The sequence below is a fragment of the Rhinolophus ferrumequinum genome, chromosome 7 (genome assembly GCF_004115265.2).
Source record: "Rhinolophus ferrumequinum isolate MPI-CBG mRhiFer1 chromosome 7, mRhiFer1_v1.p, whole genome shotgun sequence".
Classification (NCBI taxonomy): domain Eukaryota; kingdom Metazoa; phylum Chordata; class Mammalia; order Chiroptera; family Rhinolophidae; genus Rhinolophus; species Rhinolophus ferrumequinum.
Window position 1 is genome coordinate 722,737 of NC_046290.1, and position 20,021 is coordinate 742,757.

The 20,021-nt window shown below is 62.4% G+C and overlaps 1 protein-coding gene across 2 annotated transcripts; it reads right to left on the bottom strand.

Moving 5' to 3' along the window:
* Positions 1–274: 274 nt before the first annotated feature.
* Positions 275–19,541, bottom strand: TERT (telomerase reverse transcriptase). Of its 2 annotated transcripts, XM_033109878.1 has the most exons (16): positions 19,323–19,541; positions 17,877–19,197; positions 14,132–14,327; positions 12,761–12,941; positions 11,802–11,981; positions 11,019–11,177; positions 8,995–9,090; positions 8,296–8,381; positions 8,042–8,155; positions 7,708–7,779; positions 6,097–6,285; positions 4,909–5,035; positions 4,362–4,423; positions 2,317–2,441; positions 1,546–1,683; positions 275–1,017 (listed from the first exon to the last, which is right to left on the bottom strand). In XM_033109878.1, exons 1-16 carry the CDS (start codon positions 19,539–19,541, stop codon positions 914–916), a joined length of 3,369 nt encoding a protein of 1,122 aa, XP_032965769.1. In that variant the 3' UTR covers positions 275–913. The 2 variants fall into 2 exon arrangements, with proteins under 2 accessions (XP_032965769.1, XP_032965770.1); XM_033109879.1 differs by lacking the exons at positions 275–1,017; positions 1,546–1,683; positions 2,317–2,441; positions 4,362–4,423; positions 8,296–8,381 and having other exon boundaries at positions 4,912–5,035.
* Positions 19,542–20,021: the final 480 nt, after the last annotated feature.

Here is a 20,021-nt window from a genome sequence, read left to right on the forward strand (position 1 = left end):
CTCCCGCCTCCCTCCCACCTCCTCCTCAGCCCAGGAAACCCCTCCACCCGCCCCAGGCCAGGACCCATGCCCGCCACACACGCCCAGTCACACCCAGGCTCACGTGCTTACAATTAGAGATAACACCACCTTCGTAGTATTTTAAAACAAACATAAGAGAAACACTCAGCACTTCGAAAACAATAAACAGGCTCGGTTTCTTCTTTCTGCGGCTCTCCCCTCCCTTCACTGCAGGGGGGCGGGGGGGGAGGAGACGGCTACGTACGTAGGAGGGACCATGGGAGGCTGAGTGCTGAGCAGGAACCAGCAGAACAGTCCGGAAGTGGTGGCGCTGGACAGATGGGGTGTGCAGGACACTTGGCTCCAGGCGGCCCGGGCAGGGCGCTGGGACGGACGAGATGAGAGGCTTGGGTGTGGCCACACGCAGGGGCTGCAACAGCTGACGGGGTCCTTTGCTTCCAGGAGGCGCCCTGAGGTGTGGACTTTGGATGCACTTTGATGTGGCTGGGGGGTCAGCCGGCGGGTGGGGTGCCACTGCAGGTGGGTGTGGGCAGCTTGTTTTGAGCGTTGCACGTGTCAGAGAGAAGGAGCCACACCTGCCACACGTGGGCCGTTGCTCTAGATTGGGGTTTCCCACAGCAAAGGGGGTGACAAAGGTCACTGACACTCCCCTTCCAGATGCCAATGCCCCGCCAGGCTCTCCCAACTGCCTCCTCCTGGCGGCTGGCAGCTGAAGGATGAAATGTGACCAGAAAGGGGGGCTGGGGGACGGGCCCTGCTTCCCTGCCGGCTAACCCCCTCCCGGGTGCGGCCCAGCCAGCAGCACAAGTCCTGGGGTTTCGGGGCGCAGGGGCCAGATGCTCTGGGTAGATACAGCTGGGAAGGAGTTAAGGGCCCACGCCCAGCCCGACCATCAGTCCAAGATGGTCTTGAAGTCTGTGGTCAGGGCAGGGTCAGCCGCTGTCTGCAGGGTGGTCAGTGTCGCCCGTGGGAGCCGGAGGCACAGCTGCGACTGGGCTGTGGGGGGATGACCAAGCTCAGCCTTCCTCCAGGGAGGAACTCGAGCATGCACGTCATGCCAGCCTCCTGGACCCACCGAGGCGGCAGGTGGGACAGCTGTGCGCTGAGCACCTACTGTGTGCAGGCCAGGCTCCAGGTGCTGGGAACCTCAGCAAGAGACATGTACCCGCGAGGCCGGGGAGCAGGCAGGGCCCTGGTGTGGGTATCAGAGCACGGTGGGACGGGGAGGGGACGTGCAGGGAAGTGAGGCGCTGAAGACCCCACGTTGCATTGGGGGGGGTAGCCAGGGCAGAACTCAAGCACAGGCCAGGGTGCAGGGAAGGGCACGCAGGCCAGCGGGACTGGAGGAGACGGAGGGACCCAGGGCGGAGGTGGAGCAACAGGGTGGGCGTGCACGCAGGTCACCTGGGGGCTCCTGTACCCACCCACCCGGGACTGAGACACGCGGGCCGACACTCAGGACGAGGACGTGGCTGCACCTGCACAAAGGGGCACCTTGGGGCTGGGCCCGTGTGCCTCGCTTACCTTCCCGGAGTGGCCCCAGGAGACACTTGTAGGTGACGTTGTGACGAGACAACTTCAGCAGGAAAGCGTGCAGGCACAGCCACCTCGCGGCTTCGGAAGGAAATGGGCCGGCGGCACCCTTGGCCCCCAGCAACATCCCTGGGGGACACAGGGGAGGCTGAGGTCCCAGTGCTCCTCCCAGGAGACCGTGTGCTCCAGACACCAGGGGTCCCAGCCAGGCTGAGCGCAGGAGCGGGGGACAAATGGGTGACTTAGTTTCAGGGGCCCCCCAACATAAGCACCGTGGAATTCTGACAACTGGAATGTTTTTTCAACCTCTCCAGAGAAACTTCCACAAAATAGAAAGTCTGTTAACCTCAGGGCCAAAGAGACACAGCACGGCCTGAGCCGTGCACCAGGCCGTGGGGAGGGCTGGGCCCTGAGGCAGAGGCGGCGGGTTGCTGGCCGGAGTGACCCTCCCTGAGACCGGCAGGGGCGGCTACAGGGGGCTCAGGGCCTGGCCTGTTTGCGCAAGCGTCCCCAGCACCAGGGAGAGGTCCTGTCACCCGTTCACAAATGTCCCATCATGTTCCAGTCATGCAGGACGCCTGCCCACCCAGCAGGCAGGTGACATGAGGTCAGTGCCGGAAGCGTCAAGAGCCCCGACTCCATCTCCGGCCTCTGCGACACGAGGGCCTGGTGCTCACGGAACACACGACAGCTCCATGTTGGTCGCCAGCACCACGGTGACCCCAACACCTGCCAGCCCAGCCCTGGGTCACCTGCACGCACCTGCGTTCTTGGCTTTCAGAAGGGCATAGCAGCGGGACGCCATGTCTGAGATGACACGGAGGAAAAATGAGGGATTCTTCCAAACTCGCTGATTGAACGGGAGCTGGAGCACACACGCATGGAACCTGAGGGGCCAAGTTTATCAGGAAAGTCTCCTGGGCGCAACATGCATGCACGCGTGTGCATGTGCTGGCGTGTCTATGTGTAGGCGTGCACACCCACATGTCCACGTTCTGTGTGTGCACGTGGGCATAGGGCACATAGCAAGCCCCCGCCAGGGTCCTGCTCTCACCAACTGCCCAGGCCCTTTCTGGAAGAACGTACACGCATCCATCCAGCGAGCAGTCTGACCTCGCACTCACGGTCACCCTTGTGAGGCGGGAAGTGTCGTCCCCACTTACAGCAGAGGGGAGACAGGTCTGGACACATGCATGTTCGTTACGGGGCCTGGTCCTGGGTCAGGGCTGCACCGCCGGCCTGGGAGGAGCTCGCGTTCACAGGCGGAGCACCTTCTCCCCAGGGACGGACAGAACTCGGTGAGGGTGGGCGCTCCATCTCCCAACAGCCCCAGCCCGGAGCCCACACTCGGCCGAGACCAGGGCTGAGCCTGTGGGCCCGAGGCAGACAGTGCCTGGTGTCTTGCTCCCCGTGCCAGGCACCTGGTCCGGCCTTGCCTGCCGCAACCCCAGCCGCCATGACCATCATGCTCCAGGTTCACGTACCCCTCCTGCCGTGGAGGGCACGGGGCCCTCAGACCTCCCGGGACCCTAACCGTCCGAGTCTGGAAGCTGACATTTACGCCAGTGGGTGGGGACACCTGTCCTGAACCCAGGTGTCTACAACATTCCCCGGTAGGCAGGTGTCTGGGGCCAGGGCCCCACCGAGCAAGGGGACCCACTGGTGGGGACACAGGGCCAGGCGAGGCTGAACACGAGCACAGCTGTCAGTGGGCGAGGTGACGTGGCCTCCGGGGACTTGGGGCTGAGTCCCCAAGAACCAAGGTGTGTCACAGCCACCTCGTCCTTAGCCGCAGTGGCCTGCCTGGCAGCCTGCGCAGGAGTACAGGTCCAGGGAGGACGATGCAGGTCAAGGCACATATGTGACACGGAAAGCAGGAGGCGCTGAGCGCTGGGCCTTGGCCTGAGCCCACGGACTCTGCGCCTTTGGGACACCAATGGGACAACGGAAGGGCGCCCATGGCCTGTGTGGCAGAGGCACGGGGCACGGGCCCCCGGGGCTGAAAGGCGTTTCCTGGTGTGACATGCAACAGGTGTGACCTCCGAGAGCACCACCCAGCCCGAGGCATGACCGTGTGTCACATGGGCACCTGGTAACAGACTCAGAGGCTCCCTGTCACCTGGGCGACGGCCGCAGACCCTCGTCCGCCTACCACTCAGCCACCACCCGACTTGGACTCTGGGCAGAACACTTTCCCAGAACAGATGGGCAGGTGGCCCCTCCCTGAGCTGCCCGGGGCCAGTCTCCCTGGAAACCACTGAGTGAAGCCTGCTCTGGGTCCTGAGGCCGCATGGCCAGGTGACTGGGGTCCTGTCCATCTTCCCGACAGCACAGCCTGCGGTGGAACTGTCCTCCCCAGACACAGGCACAACCAGGGAAGCCACCCGCCAGTTCTCGCTCAGCAGGCGGCCGCAGAACCCTGGCACAGGAATGTTCCAGAAGCACAGCTGGGCCTCAGCATGGGTCAGCAAATGGGGCAGGAGTGCTGGCTGGGCCTGCGTCCCACCACCCCTTCTGGGGGCACGGGAGGGATTGGGGCCGCGGACAGCCGTCTGGTCTCTGGGTTCCCTCAGGCGTGTACCTCCCACCTCCGCATGTGGCTGCCCTCCTCACACTCTGCAGCCCCCTCCCCCTGCAGGACGGGCCAGGACACAGGGACGAGGGGACACCCGGGCCACGCAGGCCTTCCTGGTGACTGGGAACACACCAGCACAGCCGACATGACCGCACACGAGAAGCAGCTTTGTCCCCACCCGCGAGCTGGGGTGTGTGGTGTGGGGATGGTCCCCACAGCACAAGAAGCCCACCTGTAGGCCTGCAGCAGGAATACCTTGTGAACGTTTGTGCAAACCGTCTGTAGGCTGTTCACCTGGAGACACAGGAAAGCGAATGCTGGGGACACACCTGCAGGTTCAATCCCCAGCTTTGCTTTTCCTCTCAAATGGAGTGAGACCCACTGATGGGCAGCCACTGTCCCTCCAGTGAGGTCCCCTGTGCAGTCCCTTACTGCCTCGGGTGTAGTCGGGACTCTGCTGGGGCCACCGGAGGGAAGAGAGGAAGGAAGGGAAGAGCAGGCGCGTGCAGCCCAGCCAGGCCGACGTCCTGGGGCCCTGAGGCTCTGGAGCCAGCACCCACCGAGGTCCCGACCCCTACACCCTGTGAGGAGAGCCCCAGGGCAAAGATGGGTCCTGAGGGGCACGAGGGCAGGGGGCCCTGGACACACACGCATGCACGTGTGCACACTTGCACACAATACACAACAGAGCTATGAACCACGCAGGCCCCACAGGTGGGCTGAGCCACAAGGCGTCCGAGCTCTGAGTTCTGCAGGCCGCCTGCCGGCCGTGTGCTCACCTGCAGGTCCAGGAACAGACTGTGACACTTCAGCCCCAAGACCCTGAAGAGCTTGCGACGCATGCTGCGTCCAGCCTTGAAGCCCCGGCTGAAGGTGAGGCTGGTTCTGATGGAGGTCCGCGCGTAACTGCAACACAACAGAGTCCCATGACGCACACGTGTCCACCTCACGCCTCCACCTGAGCCCCTGCTGTCTACACGCTCTGATCACACCTCACACGCATGTCCGTCCACGCAACCTGCGGGTTTCTCCCCGTAGAGGAGGCCCCTCAGACATGCTGTCAGCACGACCCAGCAAATTCCCAAGCTGCCTCTGGGGACAGGACCAGGGCAGACCCAGGGCATCCACGCACAACAGCTGGGATTTCCAACACGAGGAAAGGGGACCCCCACCTCCACACTTTGGAGTCTGTGCTTTTCATTCATGAAGCAGCCGTGCCTGCTGAGTCCGTCCACATCTGTGCTGAGCCTGAGGCTGGGCTACGAGCTCTTAGGTTCAGAGGAAATAGCCAGCTACGGCTAAACTGTGTCCCCCAAATTCTCCCCGTGTGACTGTTTGGGGACAGGACCTTCAAGAAGGTAACTGAGGTTACATGAGGCCGTGAGGCTGGGGCCCTGATCCAACGTGACTGGTGTCCTTCTCAGAAGAGACTCACACCAGAGATGCTTGGAAGGCAGCGGGACGGCCGTGCGAGGACACGGGAGGGGACGGCCGTCTACAGGCCAAGGAGAGGCCTCACAAGAACCAGCCCTGCCCACACCTGGATCTCGGCTCCAGCCTCCAGGACGGGGAGAGAACGGACGCCTGTGGTTTAAGCTGTCCTGTCTCTGGTAGTTTTTATGGCAGCCCGAACTAAGACAGGCACCCATGGAGCCATTGTCCTGCTCCCCAACAGATCCGAGGCAGCCATGAACCCATGACGTCCAGTGAGGCCGTGGACGAGCACCGAGGCGTGTGCCCGTGTAGTAAAGACACCCGTGTCCAGCAGAACCTGAAACCTCTGGGTTGACCTGCGCTGTCTCCCAGGGCTGGGCCCTGAGCCCGCACACAGCTTCCTTCTCCCCTAATGCCCCCAACAGCTGCTCACCTGGTGAGTCCACCAAGCCTGGCCTTTCGGCGCCGCAGCTGCCTGCACACTGAAAGAAGCAGGAGCAGGTTGGACGGGCCATGTCCCTGTGGGCGCTTACCTGGAGTAGTCACAGAGCACCTCCAGCGTGCGTGTGTCCAGCAGCAGGCCACACCAGGGGAACAGGCAGTGGGCCGGCAGCTGCAGGGGACCCTCGCCGCCCGGGGTGCCGTCCTCCACAGGGAAGTTCACCACCGTCTTCCGCAGGTTTGCCACGCAGCCATACTCGGGCACACCCCTGACCAGGGTCCTGAAGCACAGGCCCACGTCAGCGCCGGGGGGGGGGGGGGGGGTACACAGATGACCGGGCAACGTTTAGGGACCAGGGTGGCTGCCAGGGGAGGGCAGCATGGAACCCCCAGGGACAGGCTGAATGGTGGTGACCCTGTCCACAGGTGGGACAGGTGAGCAGTGAGCTCAGGCACCAGGCTGAGAACTGGGACAGGCAGGGCGGGCCCAAGGATGACATCCTGTCTGCAACGGCCAGGTGTGTCTACTTGGCAAGCCCACGGACCCCAGGCTTGCGGGGTGTTGTACAGAAGAGGTTGGCTTTAAAAGCTGCCTTCCATAGCAGGGTGGGCACAGCCGTCGGTGGAAGGACCCAGACACCAGAACCCGGTGTCCAAGCTTGGAGACAGCCTCTCTGGGGACCACGGCTTCAGCTCCTGCCTATCTGGCTGCTGTCCCGTGGATTGCAGACTTGCCTCACCAGCCCCTACTGTCACATGGCTGACTCCTTGCGATAACTGTTTATCTGTCCCCAATGGTCCACTCTGAGCCACCTCCCCGCCCAACACCTTCTCAGGAGTGGTGCCCCCAGACGTCCCAGACGGGGCCACACTCTCGTCTGCACTGTCTCCTCTGGCAATCAGTGGCCACGTGGCCACTGATGTCTATGAATGCAGCTGGTGCCCGAGGACCCGGGAGGCATTTAACTTTGGTGAACTGACATTTGCACAGTGTCCTGTATGAGGGCCACTGTGTGCCAGCAGGGAGACCATGTACCCTGTGAGCCCCAAGGACCCCCAGGGGACGTGGGCTCCCGGGACGCCATGTAGATGGGTTCTCCAAAGACAGCCCAGAGACCAAAGTGAATTGCCCCTCGGGTGCCACACTTCCGAGGCTTCGGTTTTATGACCTCCTCCCTTGGAAAACCAACTTTAAAACAAGCCCGACTCCTGGGGCCCCAGGGGGACCGGCGCCCCACAGGCCACACTGAGGCAAGGACGCCCGCTGGTCTGCTTTCACCTTGGACACCATGGACATTACAACCAGGACTCCACACAGACACTGTGCTTCATCACATCCTCTGTCCTCCCTGTGACCCCCGTGACCCTGGTGACCCGTGACCGCCACAGAGAAAAGTGATGGCGGAGGCACACACGGTGCACTCCTGGGCTTCCCTTTGTGGTCACAGCCTCCTGGGGGTGTCACCGCCCCTCCACTGGGGCCCAGTCACTGGCTCCCTCTGGGCACGCCCGTGTGCTGACGGCTCCACAGAGCTTGGCTGCCCTCCAGGGACCGGAGGCGGGACTGCACCCCAGTTCTCAGCACAACATGACTGCCACGTGCCCTCACCAGAGCACAGACGGAGGTCACAGCTGTAACCCGGGTAACGTCAGTTGTGCGTGGCCACAGAAGAGCCCGCAGACACATGTGCATGGGCCCTCACCTGAGAAAGACCTTCGCATGTGTCAGGTGAGGGGTGACCAACAAGAAATCGTCCACCAGACGCAGGAGCAGCCTAGTGAGGAGACACATGGGAGGGGTCACACCTGAGGTCACACCTGCACGGCCAGTGACGACCTCAGTCTCTGTGGGATCCACACTGGCCGGGCACGGAGGGCAGGGGCCGGCGCTCAGGCCAGCGCAGCCACACGCCCCAGGGTGCCGGGCCACTCGGTCCACGCTCAGGGACCTCCCGTGAAGATGGGCCGCCCTGCCCGTGTCGGGGCCCAGAGCGTGAGACGGGAGGAAGCGTTACAGCACCAGGCGGGGACGCCTACCCGTCCTGCTGGATCCCGGGGAACACCTTGCTCTCCATGTCCCCATAGCACAGGCTGCACAGCAGGGAGGACAGGACGGAGCCCTGGGGGACACCCTGACACTGGACGTAGGACCTGGGGGCAAGACAAGGGCGGAAAGGCGGGGCACATGCTCACATCACACACGCCACCCGCCCGCGAAGCCCTGCCACGCCACTGTCTATACGGGGCACAGCCCCTTCCTGTGGGGGTGGCAGCAGGGGGCCCTGACTCACTTGCCCCCAATCCTGATGACGTGGCTGTGCACCAGGTGCTGGAAGAAATCCAAAAGGCTGCCGCTGGCCTCGTTCAGGGAGCAGCTCTGCAACAGCAGGAGGGGTGTGTGGGGGGGCAGGGGGCGTCTGTGGGGGAGGGGTACGGGGGAAGGGGGAGGGGGTGAGGGGCTGTGGGGGAGCAGGGGTGAGTGGGGGATACCACAAGGGGTGTGTATGGGGGCCAGGCACTTCTGGGTCTTCTGTGGCTCTGGCTGGGCTCCCAGGCCCAGACAGCTGCAGCACACACTGTGACTGTGGCACGTGGGGGCCCCTGGTGGCCAAAGGAAAGGGGTCTGGAGGTCTCAGAGCTTCACTTGGTGGACTAGCCTGACCCTAAAACTGGTTCTGTGAACAGCCATGGACGCAAGGACCTGTCTCTGCTCATGCGCGAGAGAAACAGGTTTCACACCTGCTGGGTCCATCTGAGGGGCCCACAAGGTGAACAGCAACGTGGACTTTTTTTGGCCTCAAGATCAAAATTACGGGAGAAGACGTCTCTCACAAACCTCAGTGAAAAGGCTAGACAGCAGCACAGAATTTGACGCGGAGGCAGAGAGAAATGCGGCTGAAGGCAGAAGCAAGTCCCCTCCAGCCTTGGGGGGTGGCCCCACCATGTCCACACTCCCCCAGGTGATGAGCCGAGCGCCCGTCCACACTGACCTGCTCGATGATCACGGCGTCCCTCAGCGAGCTCGTCTCCTGCAGGTGCTGTACGAACTGTCTCATGTAAGGCTGGAGGTCCGTGAGGGTGGACACCTGCTGACGAGAGGACAGGGTGTGAGGCAGGCGGATGCCACCCTCCCTGTGCCCCGGGCTGTGCACCACCAAGCAGTCACATCACAGAGGGCGGAGCCAGGGAGGCCCTGCCGTGCAGCGTATGTTTGGGAAAGGGACAACAGAGGTGCAGGGAGCAGGAAAGTGTGACAAAAACACAGGGGACGGCACCTGCCGTCACTTCCCCAATGACTGCTATGCCTGATAAAAGGCAGATGAAAACTGCTTGGGGGTGCTGGAGAGGCAGGACACAGCTGGACGTGCGGTCCAGTCCTGGGCGCATCCCACATTCAGGCTGACTTCTCCCTGAGGCCTATCCAGCCCACTGTGGGAGGTGCAGCCTGAGCAGAAATGGGGGCTACGACTGAAGGCAGTCAGGGTTCAGGGCCACCAAAGCAGCTGGGATTGAGGGATGGATCCTGGAGGGACGGGGCTGCAGAGAAAGGGCCCAAACTGCGTGATGCCTCCTCTAATCCTTGTCAGCGCTCAGCTCCCTGGGGCGAGGGGCTGAGGGGAGCCCGGCCCACAGAGGGCACACCTGCCCTCAGGTGAGACGGCAGAGGGCCACAGCCAGGGAAGGGAAAGTGACGGAGACCAGCCCCTGCACAGTCTAAATACAACTGTCCTCAGATCAAGGTCACCCACCACTGTGTCAGGAGGATCCTGTCCTCTCTGGAAGCAAACATTATGCAAAACCTATGCTTTAAATGTTTTTATTTAAAAGCCAGGCGACTCGTGAGAAAAATCGCAAGCCATGCTGAAGAACAGGCCTGCACGACCAAACCTCAAGTAAACAGCAAAAGCGTGACAGGAACCCACCGTGGCCGAGATGGCTACTGAATTACTGGATTTAAAAATCAATAAAGATGGCAGAACCAATAAAATAATGGAGACGGAGAGTTTTACCAGAAACCTGGAATCTATGAGAAAACTTACACAGGATTTCTAGAACTGAAAAACAGATTAGCTAGACTTGAGAATTCAGTAAGTGGGTTTAGTGAAGGATTAGAAACAGAAAAAGAGAAGGTTAGTGAACTGGAAAGCAGGCTCACTTGAAATCCAGATATAAGCAGAGACAGAGCAGGTTAAAAATACCAAAAAAAAATTAATTCAGAAAGGACCCAGACCTGAATGCAAAAGCTAAAGCCATAAACATTCCAAAAGAAAACAGAAGAGCCGCGTCATGACTTAGGGGCAGCAGTTTTACACAGAACACAGCGTGAGCCATAAATTATGGAAAAGTGGACTTCTTTAAAATTAAAAACTGTTCATCAAGACTCCACTTGCGGCTGAAAAGGTGAGACAAACCGAGAAGACATTTGCCAGACGCACACGTGACGGACGACATGAGTCTAGAAAACACGTGGGAGGCAACTTGAAAAGGCATTTGCGAGAGAAACGTCTGCGTGAAGGGTGCTCGACTCGAGGATTTTCACACGTGCCCTTCCCAGAATCCCCGCCTCCGCCACGGCACTGCGCTGAGGGCGGGGTGCCTCACACTCACGATGACTGCTCGGGGTCCCCCACACGCTGACCAGGCCTCAGGCACAACCTGAAGCCCCGGCGTCCTTCCCCAGCATCCCTGAGGCCTGAGGCCCCGGCCACTGTGAGGAGGCACCGGCCAGGTGTGCTCCTGGGGGAGCGGCCACGGGGACGCCCCTGAAACACACGCCCGGCGCGTGGCCACCCGTGTCCCTCCTCTGCCCAAACCCGTGTGCAGCCCCAGGGGCCCTGTGAAGGGAGAGCAGGCAGGAGCGGCTTGAAGAGAAGCCTGAATGTGACGTGAACAAGAGTATGAGCCTCATGAGCTCGAGGCACCTATGGCCCAGGAAGCGCCGCTCAAGCGGCAGCGGGGCAGGGCCAGGCTGCAGGGACAGACACCCGTCACGGACACACCCCTTGGGCCTTACGTGTCTTTTGAAGGACTTGCGGACGTGTCCACAGGCCGACCTCTGCACCACGGCATACTGGCGCATGCAGTAGGTGTGCTCTGGGGGCCCGATCACGTTGGCCACGAGCTGCAGCAGCCTGTCCTGGGGGAGGGTGTCGTACGCCCTCGTCACATCCACCTACATGAACGGAGGTGCTGTTTACAGGCTGCTCACGTACTCACCTCGGGCCCCCATGTCCCACCTGTTCTGCCCTGTCGAGCGAGGCCCCTACCTGCCCTTAGCAAACCCTGGGGTGACTAGGCCACGGCAGGACCAGGGAGCCGTGCCCACAGCCCACATGCCTGCCCTGCTGCGGGGCTCTCGCTGAGATGCACGCCTGTCCCCCAGACTGTGGCACCCCAGGGCGGGCCTGGGTCTGTCTCTCTACACCCCATGTCTTCTAGGCTGTGACACCCGTGTCACCTGGTGCCGCCTCGTGATCAGCAGGTCCCCTGGTGTGTGACCAGGTTCCAGGGCACCTGGGCTTTGTGAGCTGAGCAGGTGGCAGTGTCACCCTCCCCCACAAAGAGAAGCCCCATGGAGTCAGGGTTCAGTCAGAGGCCACACCAGCCAGGATGGTTCACAGCTCCTGCCCTCGGGAGCCAGGTGCCCCAACGGAGACGGCCCCTCCCTGCTCCCAGGGATGTCACCCAGGTAGACGCGTGGCCACCCCAGCAAGGATCCCAAAGTGGGGTCACTGAGGTCCCGGTGAGAGGAGCTGGCTCCCTGGTTGGGGTTGGGGGTGGAGGGGCGGGAGCCCACCTTGACGAAGTACAGCTGGGGCGCGGGGTCCTGGGCCCGCACGCGCAGTGCGAAGGCACGCCAGGCCCGGTGGATGTCGTCCAGGCCCATCACAGAGGCGCCCAGGAGCCCGGGCCGCCGCGCCCGCTCGTAGTTCAGCACGCCGAACAGCGTCTTGATTTGCGAGGTGACATGCTGCACCTGCAGGGCCAGCCCAGGATGGCGCGGCTTCAGACGATGCTCCCAGCCCAGGGACCTGGGGTCCCACTGCCCGCCCCTGACCTCCGGGGCCGGGGCCAGGCACGGCTCCGCCTCTGTGCCTCCCACCACCCAGCTCCCCTCAGACACCAGCAGGCCCAGATGGCTGGCCTGCCCACGTCCACCCCAGAACTTAGGGTCCCCCCAGGGACCCATCATGGAATCCCAGAAACCATCACTAAAACTGCAACTACCTACACGCAGGATCCATTTCTCCCACCCGGCCCTCACCCCCACCAGACGAGGGTTCATCTTTACCCATAGACCACACCAGGTCCCTAATCCACAGCTTCTCTTTCTTGTTTGGGGGCACCAATAATGACAAAATCATCCCCAAATGCTAGAGACACACTCAGAAAGGGTCAGACACAGACATGCTCTAGGAGGGAGGGGTGCTGACCACGGGGTGAGGTCCTACGGGGTCTGGGAACCCAGTGGCTGAACGGCCTGGCTTTTTCTGCCCCTGGATTCTGGAGAGCACACCCCCACCCCACCCTGCGCCACAGCAGGACCCCAGGCACCACGTGGGTCCCTCGAGTCACCAGTCCATGTCCGTGGGTTCCTGGAGCCTATTTTGCAGCTTCTAGGGCTGGCCCTCCTGCGAGCACAGCCCGTTCACGGTGTACCACGGCCCACCCCGCATGGCCTCCAGGCTGTGTCCACCTGGACACCAAGCCTGGGGTTCCAACGCACTGCTTAAATAATGAACCAGAGGCGGTGACCTTCTTGTCCTTGCGCAAGGTCCCGGCCCCCACGACGTAGCGCATGTTCACGATGGGCCGCAGGCCGCTGGGCTTGGGGAGGAAGCGGAGCCTGGACTGGAGCAGAGCCGGGCCAGCTGCCCGGAGTCGCTGGACCTCCTTGTCCGACACTTCTTGAAGCTGTACCCTATCCAAGTGCTGTCTGGAACAGAGAATTGGGTGGGACAGGGCTCAAGGCCACGCAGCAACCCAGGCGGGTCACCTGTGAAGGTGGCAGGGTCCGGGCTGCACTGACATGCAGCCCAGATGCCACTGGGCTGCTCTCCCTGGGGGCCCAGGACACAGGTTTCCTCTGCTACAGAGCCCTGCATAGTGCAGGCTGGGACCGGATGGGACCCCTGGGCGAAACGCCCCAAGTTCTGACACGTGGAGTGAGCAGGGAACTACTAGGTGCAGCCGAGAGGAGCAGAACCATCTCCCCGGACCCCAGCTCCCTGCCGGCCTTTCCTCAGGCCACCCACAGGGAGGGGTGGGGCTGAGGACGCTCCTGGGCCGAGGTCCCAGCAGCAAAGGCAGGTCAGAGTGCCGCCCATCGTGGGACACGATGGTCCACCAGGGAGGGTGATGGTCCCCACAGCCCCACAGTGAGTCTGAACAGCAGCTTTGGATCACACGCCATGAATTAGGTTATTAGAGTGCACTGGGTATCAACTCAGACCCACAAAGAAGCCCTCCAATCTTGTCCCGGACACAGGCCCCAGCACCCCGGGCTCAGGTTTGACCCAAGTGTGCAGGAGGTCCTGCCCTGGCCACTTCAGGGTTACCCCAAGCCGAGGACACAGGGCGCCTCAGCCAGGCTGGCCCCAGAGAGCGCTTGTCTGTTGGCCATCACGTCCCTACCCAGACCGGGTCCCACCCAGCTTACATCCACCAGTCATTCACGACAACCCAAAACAGCCGCTGGGCAGCTGAGACAAATCCACTCGGAAGCAAGTCAACATTCTGGAAGCTTCTGCCTCAGGGTTCTGCTTCACAGCGGACGCCTCTGTCCCCACTTTCTGCAGTGAGTGGTCAAGTGGGCGGGTTTCATCGTCTTGTGACACAAGCCTCACTTATTCTGCACAAATTAAAATAGAACCTGACCATTTGACCACGAGCAGGGCCAGACCAGTGGTTTGGTGGCACCACTGTTCCCGCTCTCGAGACCCTAGAGGTCACCGAGCTTAAACCCCCAATGCTGCAGGTAAGGAAAGGGGGGCTCCAGGAGTGGTGCCAGGGTAGGCCACGGGCAAAGATGGCCGCATGGTGGGGCGCTGGGCCCTGCAGCCGGGGTGGGAGGCAGGGAGTCTAAGGCAGAAAGAATCCAGTGGCGCCAGGCTCTACCGGCCACACCTGATGCCAATGCTTTGCAGCTGGTTCCAGACGCTCTTCCGGAAGAAGAAGAGTCGGTTCTTCTGAAATGTGGTCTCCGTGACGTAGAAGAATGACCTCAACAGCTCGACAACGTACGTGCCCATCAGCCAGCACAGGAACTTGGCCAGCAGCGACTCCCTCCGACGGTGCTCGGCGGCCGGGACGCGGCGACCCCCTGGGAGCAGAGGGGCAGCGCTCAGCTCAGGCACGCCCGGCCGGCTGCCGCAGGCGCCTGGCATGCGCGTGTCGGCACCAGACCAGCTGCTGGCGCCCATGTGCAGCATCTCGGTGAAACGCAGGGAGCACGGGTTGTGACGCGTCTGCTGACTGTTCAAGCTGAGAACATCTTGGGTGTGTGGGGCTTTAGGAAAATATCTTGCTGATCGGTTTCATTGTGTTTCACTTTTTTATCGTGGCCACTAGAACATTTTAAATACACATGTGCCCCTTCTTATACTTCTAGACAGCAATGGCGTGGCGTGTCACCATCTGCCCTGGTCAACACGTAGGACGGAGGGCACAGACATGCTGCATGCCGGACCACACGTTGGGTGCTGTTCTCTATGATTTCAGGTCCACAAACACCTGGGGTTCTCCAGGCTCAACAACCCGGTGAGTGGAGGCGGTGACACAGCAGCTAAGGGACGCCACATGCTGTGGGCCAAGCCTGCTGTCCTCCTTGGAGGTCCTCTGCATTTTATTCTTGCACTTGGAAACACCATGGCACAAGGTCCACGGGTGTCATGAGGCTGCCACGGGGCCACGGCAGACAGAAGCAGGGAAAGAAGAAAGGGGACCCAGAGGCAGGTCTGGGACAGACGACAGAATGAGGAACAAAGACGACGGGGTAAAGCCAAGTAAGCAATGACCATCAGAAACACACTGGTGTTTAATAGGGACGTAAGCAGGTCAGTGGGGGGACAGCACACAGGTTGGAAAGGCGACCAGGTTAAAGTATGCAAAGGGCTTTACGGTATCCAGGAGAAGGGAGCCACTCAGGAAACAGAGTGGAGGATATAAATTCTAACTGCTGGGAGGCAAAACCAGGAGAATGCATCGTAGGAGCTGCACACAATCAGCCAGGAAACGAGGAATAAGGACATGGCAGAGGCAGGCACACTGGACAGACAGACAGAAGAGAAGCACGCAGACACGTCTATAATCACAGAGCAGTCCGTCTCAAGGAAAGTGGCAAAGACTAACACTCGACTGAAAATAAAACGTCAGCTATATGGATAGGAAAAGGTTAAAGATAAAAGTTGAAGGACAAAAAATGGTACAAGACGTAAACATAACCAAAAGAGGCAGTGCGGCCATCCTACGAGCATCAAACAGGCTTTAAGGTGGAAAGAATTACTAGACATTTGTCAGGAAGCTACACCTTCTAAACCCTCCGTGCACCTCATAAAACCATGTAAACACTGTCAGAACAGGGGAGCTGGACGGACGCGGAGCCAGATGCCCAGCACTCAGCACCTGGCACCACAACAGCCTGATGTGGTGACAGAGCCCCCACCCCGGGCCTCCAGGACACAAGGAACGTTGGTGAAGACTCTCCACGCTGGTGATCACAGAGCAGGTCTGCAAGCTTCAGATGACCACACCACTGAGATGGAAATCAGTAACAAAAAGGTAACTTAAAATATCCATGCATTTGGAAAATGAAAGTCATAAGTCCAAGTAATTCACCGACTAAAGAAATGACAGAAGAAACTACAAACACTAAAGCGCAGTCCACATCAAACTGTGAGCCACACATCAGAGCACGGGTGTCGCTGAGCAGGACGGAGGGCAACGCACAGCCAGAGGTCCACCTGAGAGGCCAGAGGACAGAACAGACAAAGGACACAACCATCAGAGCAACGGCCGGAATTCAAAACAAAGCCCCTGCAGTGGGACCTGCCCCACTCTGCAGGTCCAAGTGGCCTGGGCAGGAGGGACACCGTGTGGGACGCGAGGCAGAGCACAGCCTGAGCCAGCGCAGTGCGTGCCCAGGTTCAGGGGCAGGGGTCGCCACCACCCCAAGGACGGCCAGGGGGAGGCAGCTCCTGAGTTCCCATCAGGAATCCGGCTTGCCAAGTTTCTAGTGACACTTGCCAGCAGATGCGGTCGGCCCGACAGTCTGGCATCCAGGACTGGGGACCAGGGAGCCGGCGGGGGTCGACGGGCAGCGTGGTAGGCAGGACGATAGTCAAGGATGGCTAGACAGAGGCAAAGGAGCCCGGATGCTGTGGATGGAGCGCCTGGCAGCGCAGACGGCCTTTACAGAGGATGGGGCACCCCGCAGGACAGGGTGGCGGAGGTGACCATGGACAGCCGTGATCAGAACAGGTGCCCGAGGATGAGGCTGTCGCACGCATGCATCATTTTTCAGCCAGGGGGCAACGGGCATGGCTGAAGCCACGGAAGCAGCAGATGTCTGGGGTACAAGTGACCGAGGGCACCAGAGGTCCAGCGCCTGGGTCCCAGCCGCCTGGGCTAACACTGCCTGAAACCGGGGAACACAGCTGCAGCCGAGCTGCAGGATAAAGCGAGTCGCATAACTGCTGACTCGACTGAGGCTCACACACCCGAGGGTCACCTGTGCTGTCACTTAGCAGTGTCGTCCTGTACACACACACACACCAACGTGGTTAAGGGGGAGCTCTCACGGTGGGTTTTATCCCCCCACCATTAAAACAAAAACACCAAGTTGCCGAAGGTCACCTTGCTGTCCCCCTCACCTGGCCCTGGCGTCTCTTGGGAGCCTGAAAGGGTGTGCTGCCCCCCTCCCCTCCCCCCACTGCTGCCAGAGGACACTGCCGCGTGGGGATCTTGTGGGGATGGGCATTTTAGGGTCCCGATCCCGGGAGCCTTGCCGTGCAGCCACGCCCGGCTGTAGCAAAGGGCTCTGAACCATCTTTCTTCTGTAAGCGTCTCAGGAGTTGAGGGAGGTCAAATGGCAAAACGCAGGTCTGTCCTCGCCACTGCTCCAGTGGGGGGAGCTGGGAGGGTGGCTGGTCCTTCCACCCTGGCGCTGGTGCGCAGACGAGGACGCCGCCGAGGGGGCTGAGTGGTGGCTGGACTGGAGGAACCTCATCACCAAGCCCAGAAAAAGCAAATGGGTGGGGGTGGGGAGCACCAAAAGCCAACTTCACAGAAAACGTCCTGCAGGCACCCACGGTGGCAGCCCACTCCTTGACACGGGACGGCGCCCCGCGGCTCCCTCTGCTCCCTGGTGACCCTCTCCCTCCTAAAGATGGCTGGGGCCCTGGAGCAGGGCAGCCTTTCCACTCGGCCGTCCACCCTGGCACAGCAGAGGCTTGATTAAACTTAAATTCGGATCTGTGTGTGGGCTGACCGAATGCTGTCCCAAAGCCAGGAGCTTTATCTCCCACGCCCACAAAAGAGGGTTTCGCCCCAACCTCCATTTCTGTCAGTGGGGACCACTTCGTGGTGATAAACCTTGAAGTCAGGGGCTATGGACGATGTTCAGGCATGCTCACGAGAGCGAGCCCCGCGTCCACCCGCGCGTCCATCCTGTTGCCACAGCCCACTCCCCAAGTCCGTCCACGCACTGCCCACCTCCAGCTCCCACAACCTGCCTGAGTGCATGAAAGCAGGCTGATGCAAACGGGGTGGGAGAGCGGCTCAGAGGCAGAGACTGGGAGGGAGCCACCCCGCGGCACCCCTGCTGCGGGGCTGTGGGGCCGGGGGCTGCGGCGCCAGCCACCCGCCTCCTCACCTGGTTTCTGGCACAGCCAGGCGCAGTCCTGCACTTTCATCTTCCAGGTCAGCTCCTGCAGCGAGAGCTTGGCATGCTTCCCCAGAGAAACGAACTTCTTCACGTTCTTCAAGAAGCGGCGCTCATTGTGCCTGGAGCCCCAGAGGCCTGCGGGCACCAGGCGGCGAAGACAGGCCCGCAGGAGCCCATACACGTGCCAGGGGCTGCTGTGTTGGCGGAGCAGCTGGACCAGGCGCCGCGGGCCCGCGTCCTCCTCCGGGCCGCAGGCGCCCGCTCCACTGTGCCCCTGGTCTCCGGACCCCACTGGGGTGTCCCGCAGCGGGCAGTGTGTCCTGAGGAGCCTGCCGTAGGGGCACCGCGCATGGTTGGCAAGCAGCTCCCGGAACAGGGGCCTCATCTGCCAGTAGCGCGCGGGCAGGCGGCGCGTCCTGCGGGGAGCCCCCGGCTGCAGGGGCCTGGAGTCCAGAAAGATGGTCTCCACAAGCCTCCGGGCCCCCGCCAGGCTGGGCCGCAGGGAGCTGAGCAGGAAGGAGGAGCGCAGGCGTTCTCCACCACCGGAGCAGTAGAGGAAATGCTTGGTATCAGCGAACGCTCGGGGACCGAGCGCTTCCTGGGGACGCGACCGCCCAGAGGATGGGCAGCTGGCTTCTCGCTCGCCTCGGAGCAGTGGGAAGGGCCGACCGGTCCTGCGCGGCTCGCTCTCCCCAGACGCGGCTTCCACGGCGACTCTGGTAGGTGTCACGGCGCTGGGCTCTCGGTCACCCGGCCCACGCGCCCTGCCCAGGTGGGCCCGGGGCGCCTGCCGGTCAGGTCCTCGGTCTGGTTTCGGCTGCGGGACGGGGACCGGGCCGCGCCTGGGCCTCTTGGCCTGAGGCGGACTTTCCTCCACGCTGGCCGGACGCCGCCTAGCGCCGGGGGCTTGCAGGCCCCGTTGTCTCCCGGCCTCCCTGCCGCCGCCGGTCCAGGCCCGGCGTATTGGTTCGAGGCCCGCGTGTCGCGTGGTGAACAGGTCGTAGAGCGGCGGCCCGCACACCTGGTAGGCGCAGCTCGGGGCCACCAGCACGTAGAGCGCGCAGCGTGCCAGCAGGTGGGTGAGCACGTCGTCGCCCAGGCGGCGCAGCAGCAGCCCCCACGCGCCGCTGCCGCGCAGCGTGTCGGTCACTGTGTTGGGCACGTAGCTGTGCACGTTGGTCGTGAAGGCCACGGGCGGGCCGCCGCGGAACCCGTCCAGCAGCGCGAAGCCGAAGGCCAGCACGTTCCTCGCGCCGCGCTCGCAGAGCCTCTGCACGACCCTGGCCACCAGCTCCTTCAGGGAGGACACCTGGGGGGGGGTCCCAAGTCACTGGGGACGGAAGTGTCCGGGATCCGGTGCGCAGCCGCGTCCGGCCTCGTTCCCCACGGCCCGACCCCCACCCCGCAGGCCCCACCGGTACCCGGGCAGCCCACCTGGCGGAAGTCCGGGGCGGCTGGAGGCGGCTGCGCGTCCCAGGGCACGCACACTAGGCACTGGGCCACCAACGAGCGGAAGGCGGCCGGGTCCCCGCGCTGCACGAGACGCCGGCCCTCGGGCCCCAGGCGCCTCGCGAACGTGGCCAGCGGCAGCACCTCGCGGTAGCGGCTCCGCAGCAGGGCGCGCACGGCGCGGCACCGGGGCGCTCGCGGCATCGCGGGAGGCGGGCGGGGCTCCCACGTGCGGGGACCACAGGCGCCAGAGCCACGCGGCGAGTAGGGGTCCCGGCGGAGGGCGGTGCACGTGGAGGAAGGGGCGGGGCTGACGGGGTCCGCGGGGAGGGGCGGGGCTGGGGGAGGAAGGGGCGGGGTCGCGGGCTATAGGTGTTCAGCGCTTTACCTTCCCTCCCCACCCGGTTGGCAGGTCCCAGGTGTTGGTGCCGGATTTCAACATGGACACGGCGTGTCCTCACCGCGCAGCTGCACCGGGCAGCCTCCCCATCCGTGTGCTGAGACCCCTCCCAGGGTGCAGGGCTCGCAGCGAGGGTGGCACATTGGAGAGGCTCTGGGGGTACCCAAGGAAGGGGACCATAACCGGGGGTGGGCGGAGGGCCCGGGGGACCTGATGCACTCTTCGCCCCCTGGGGAAAGGGTCCTTCTGGTTTGTCACTTTCTCACGTGGGCCGTGACCCTGGC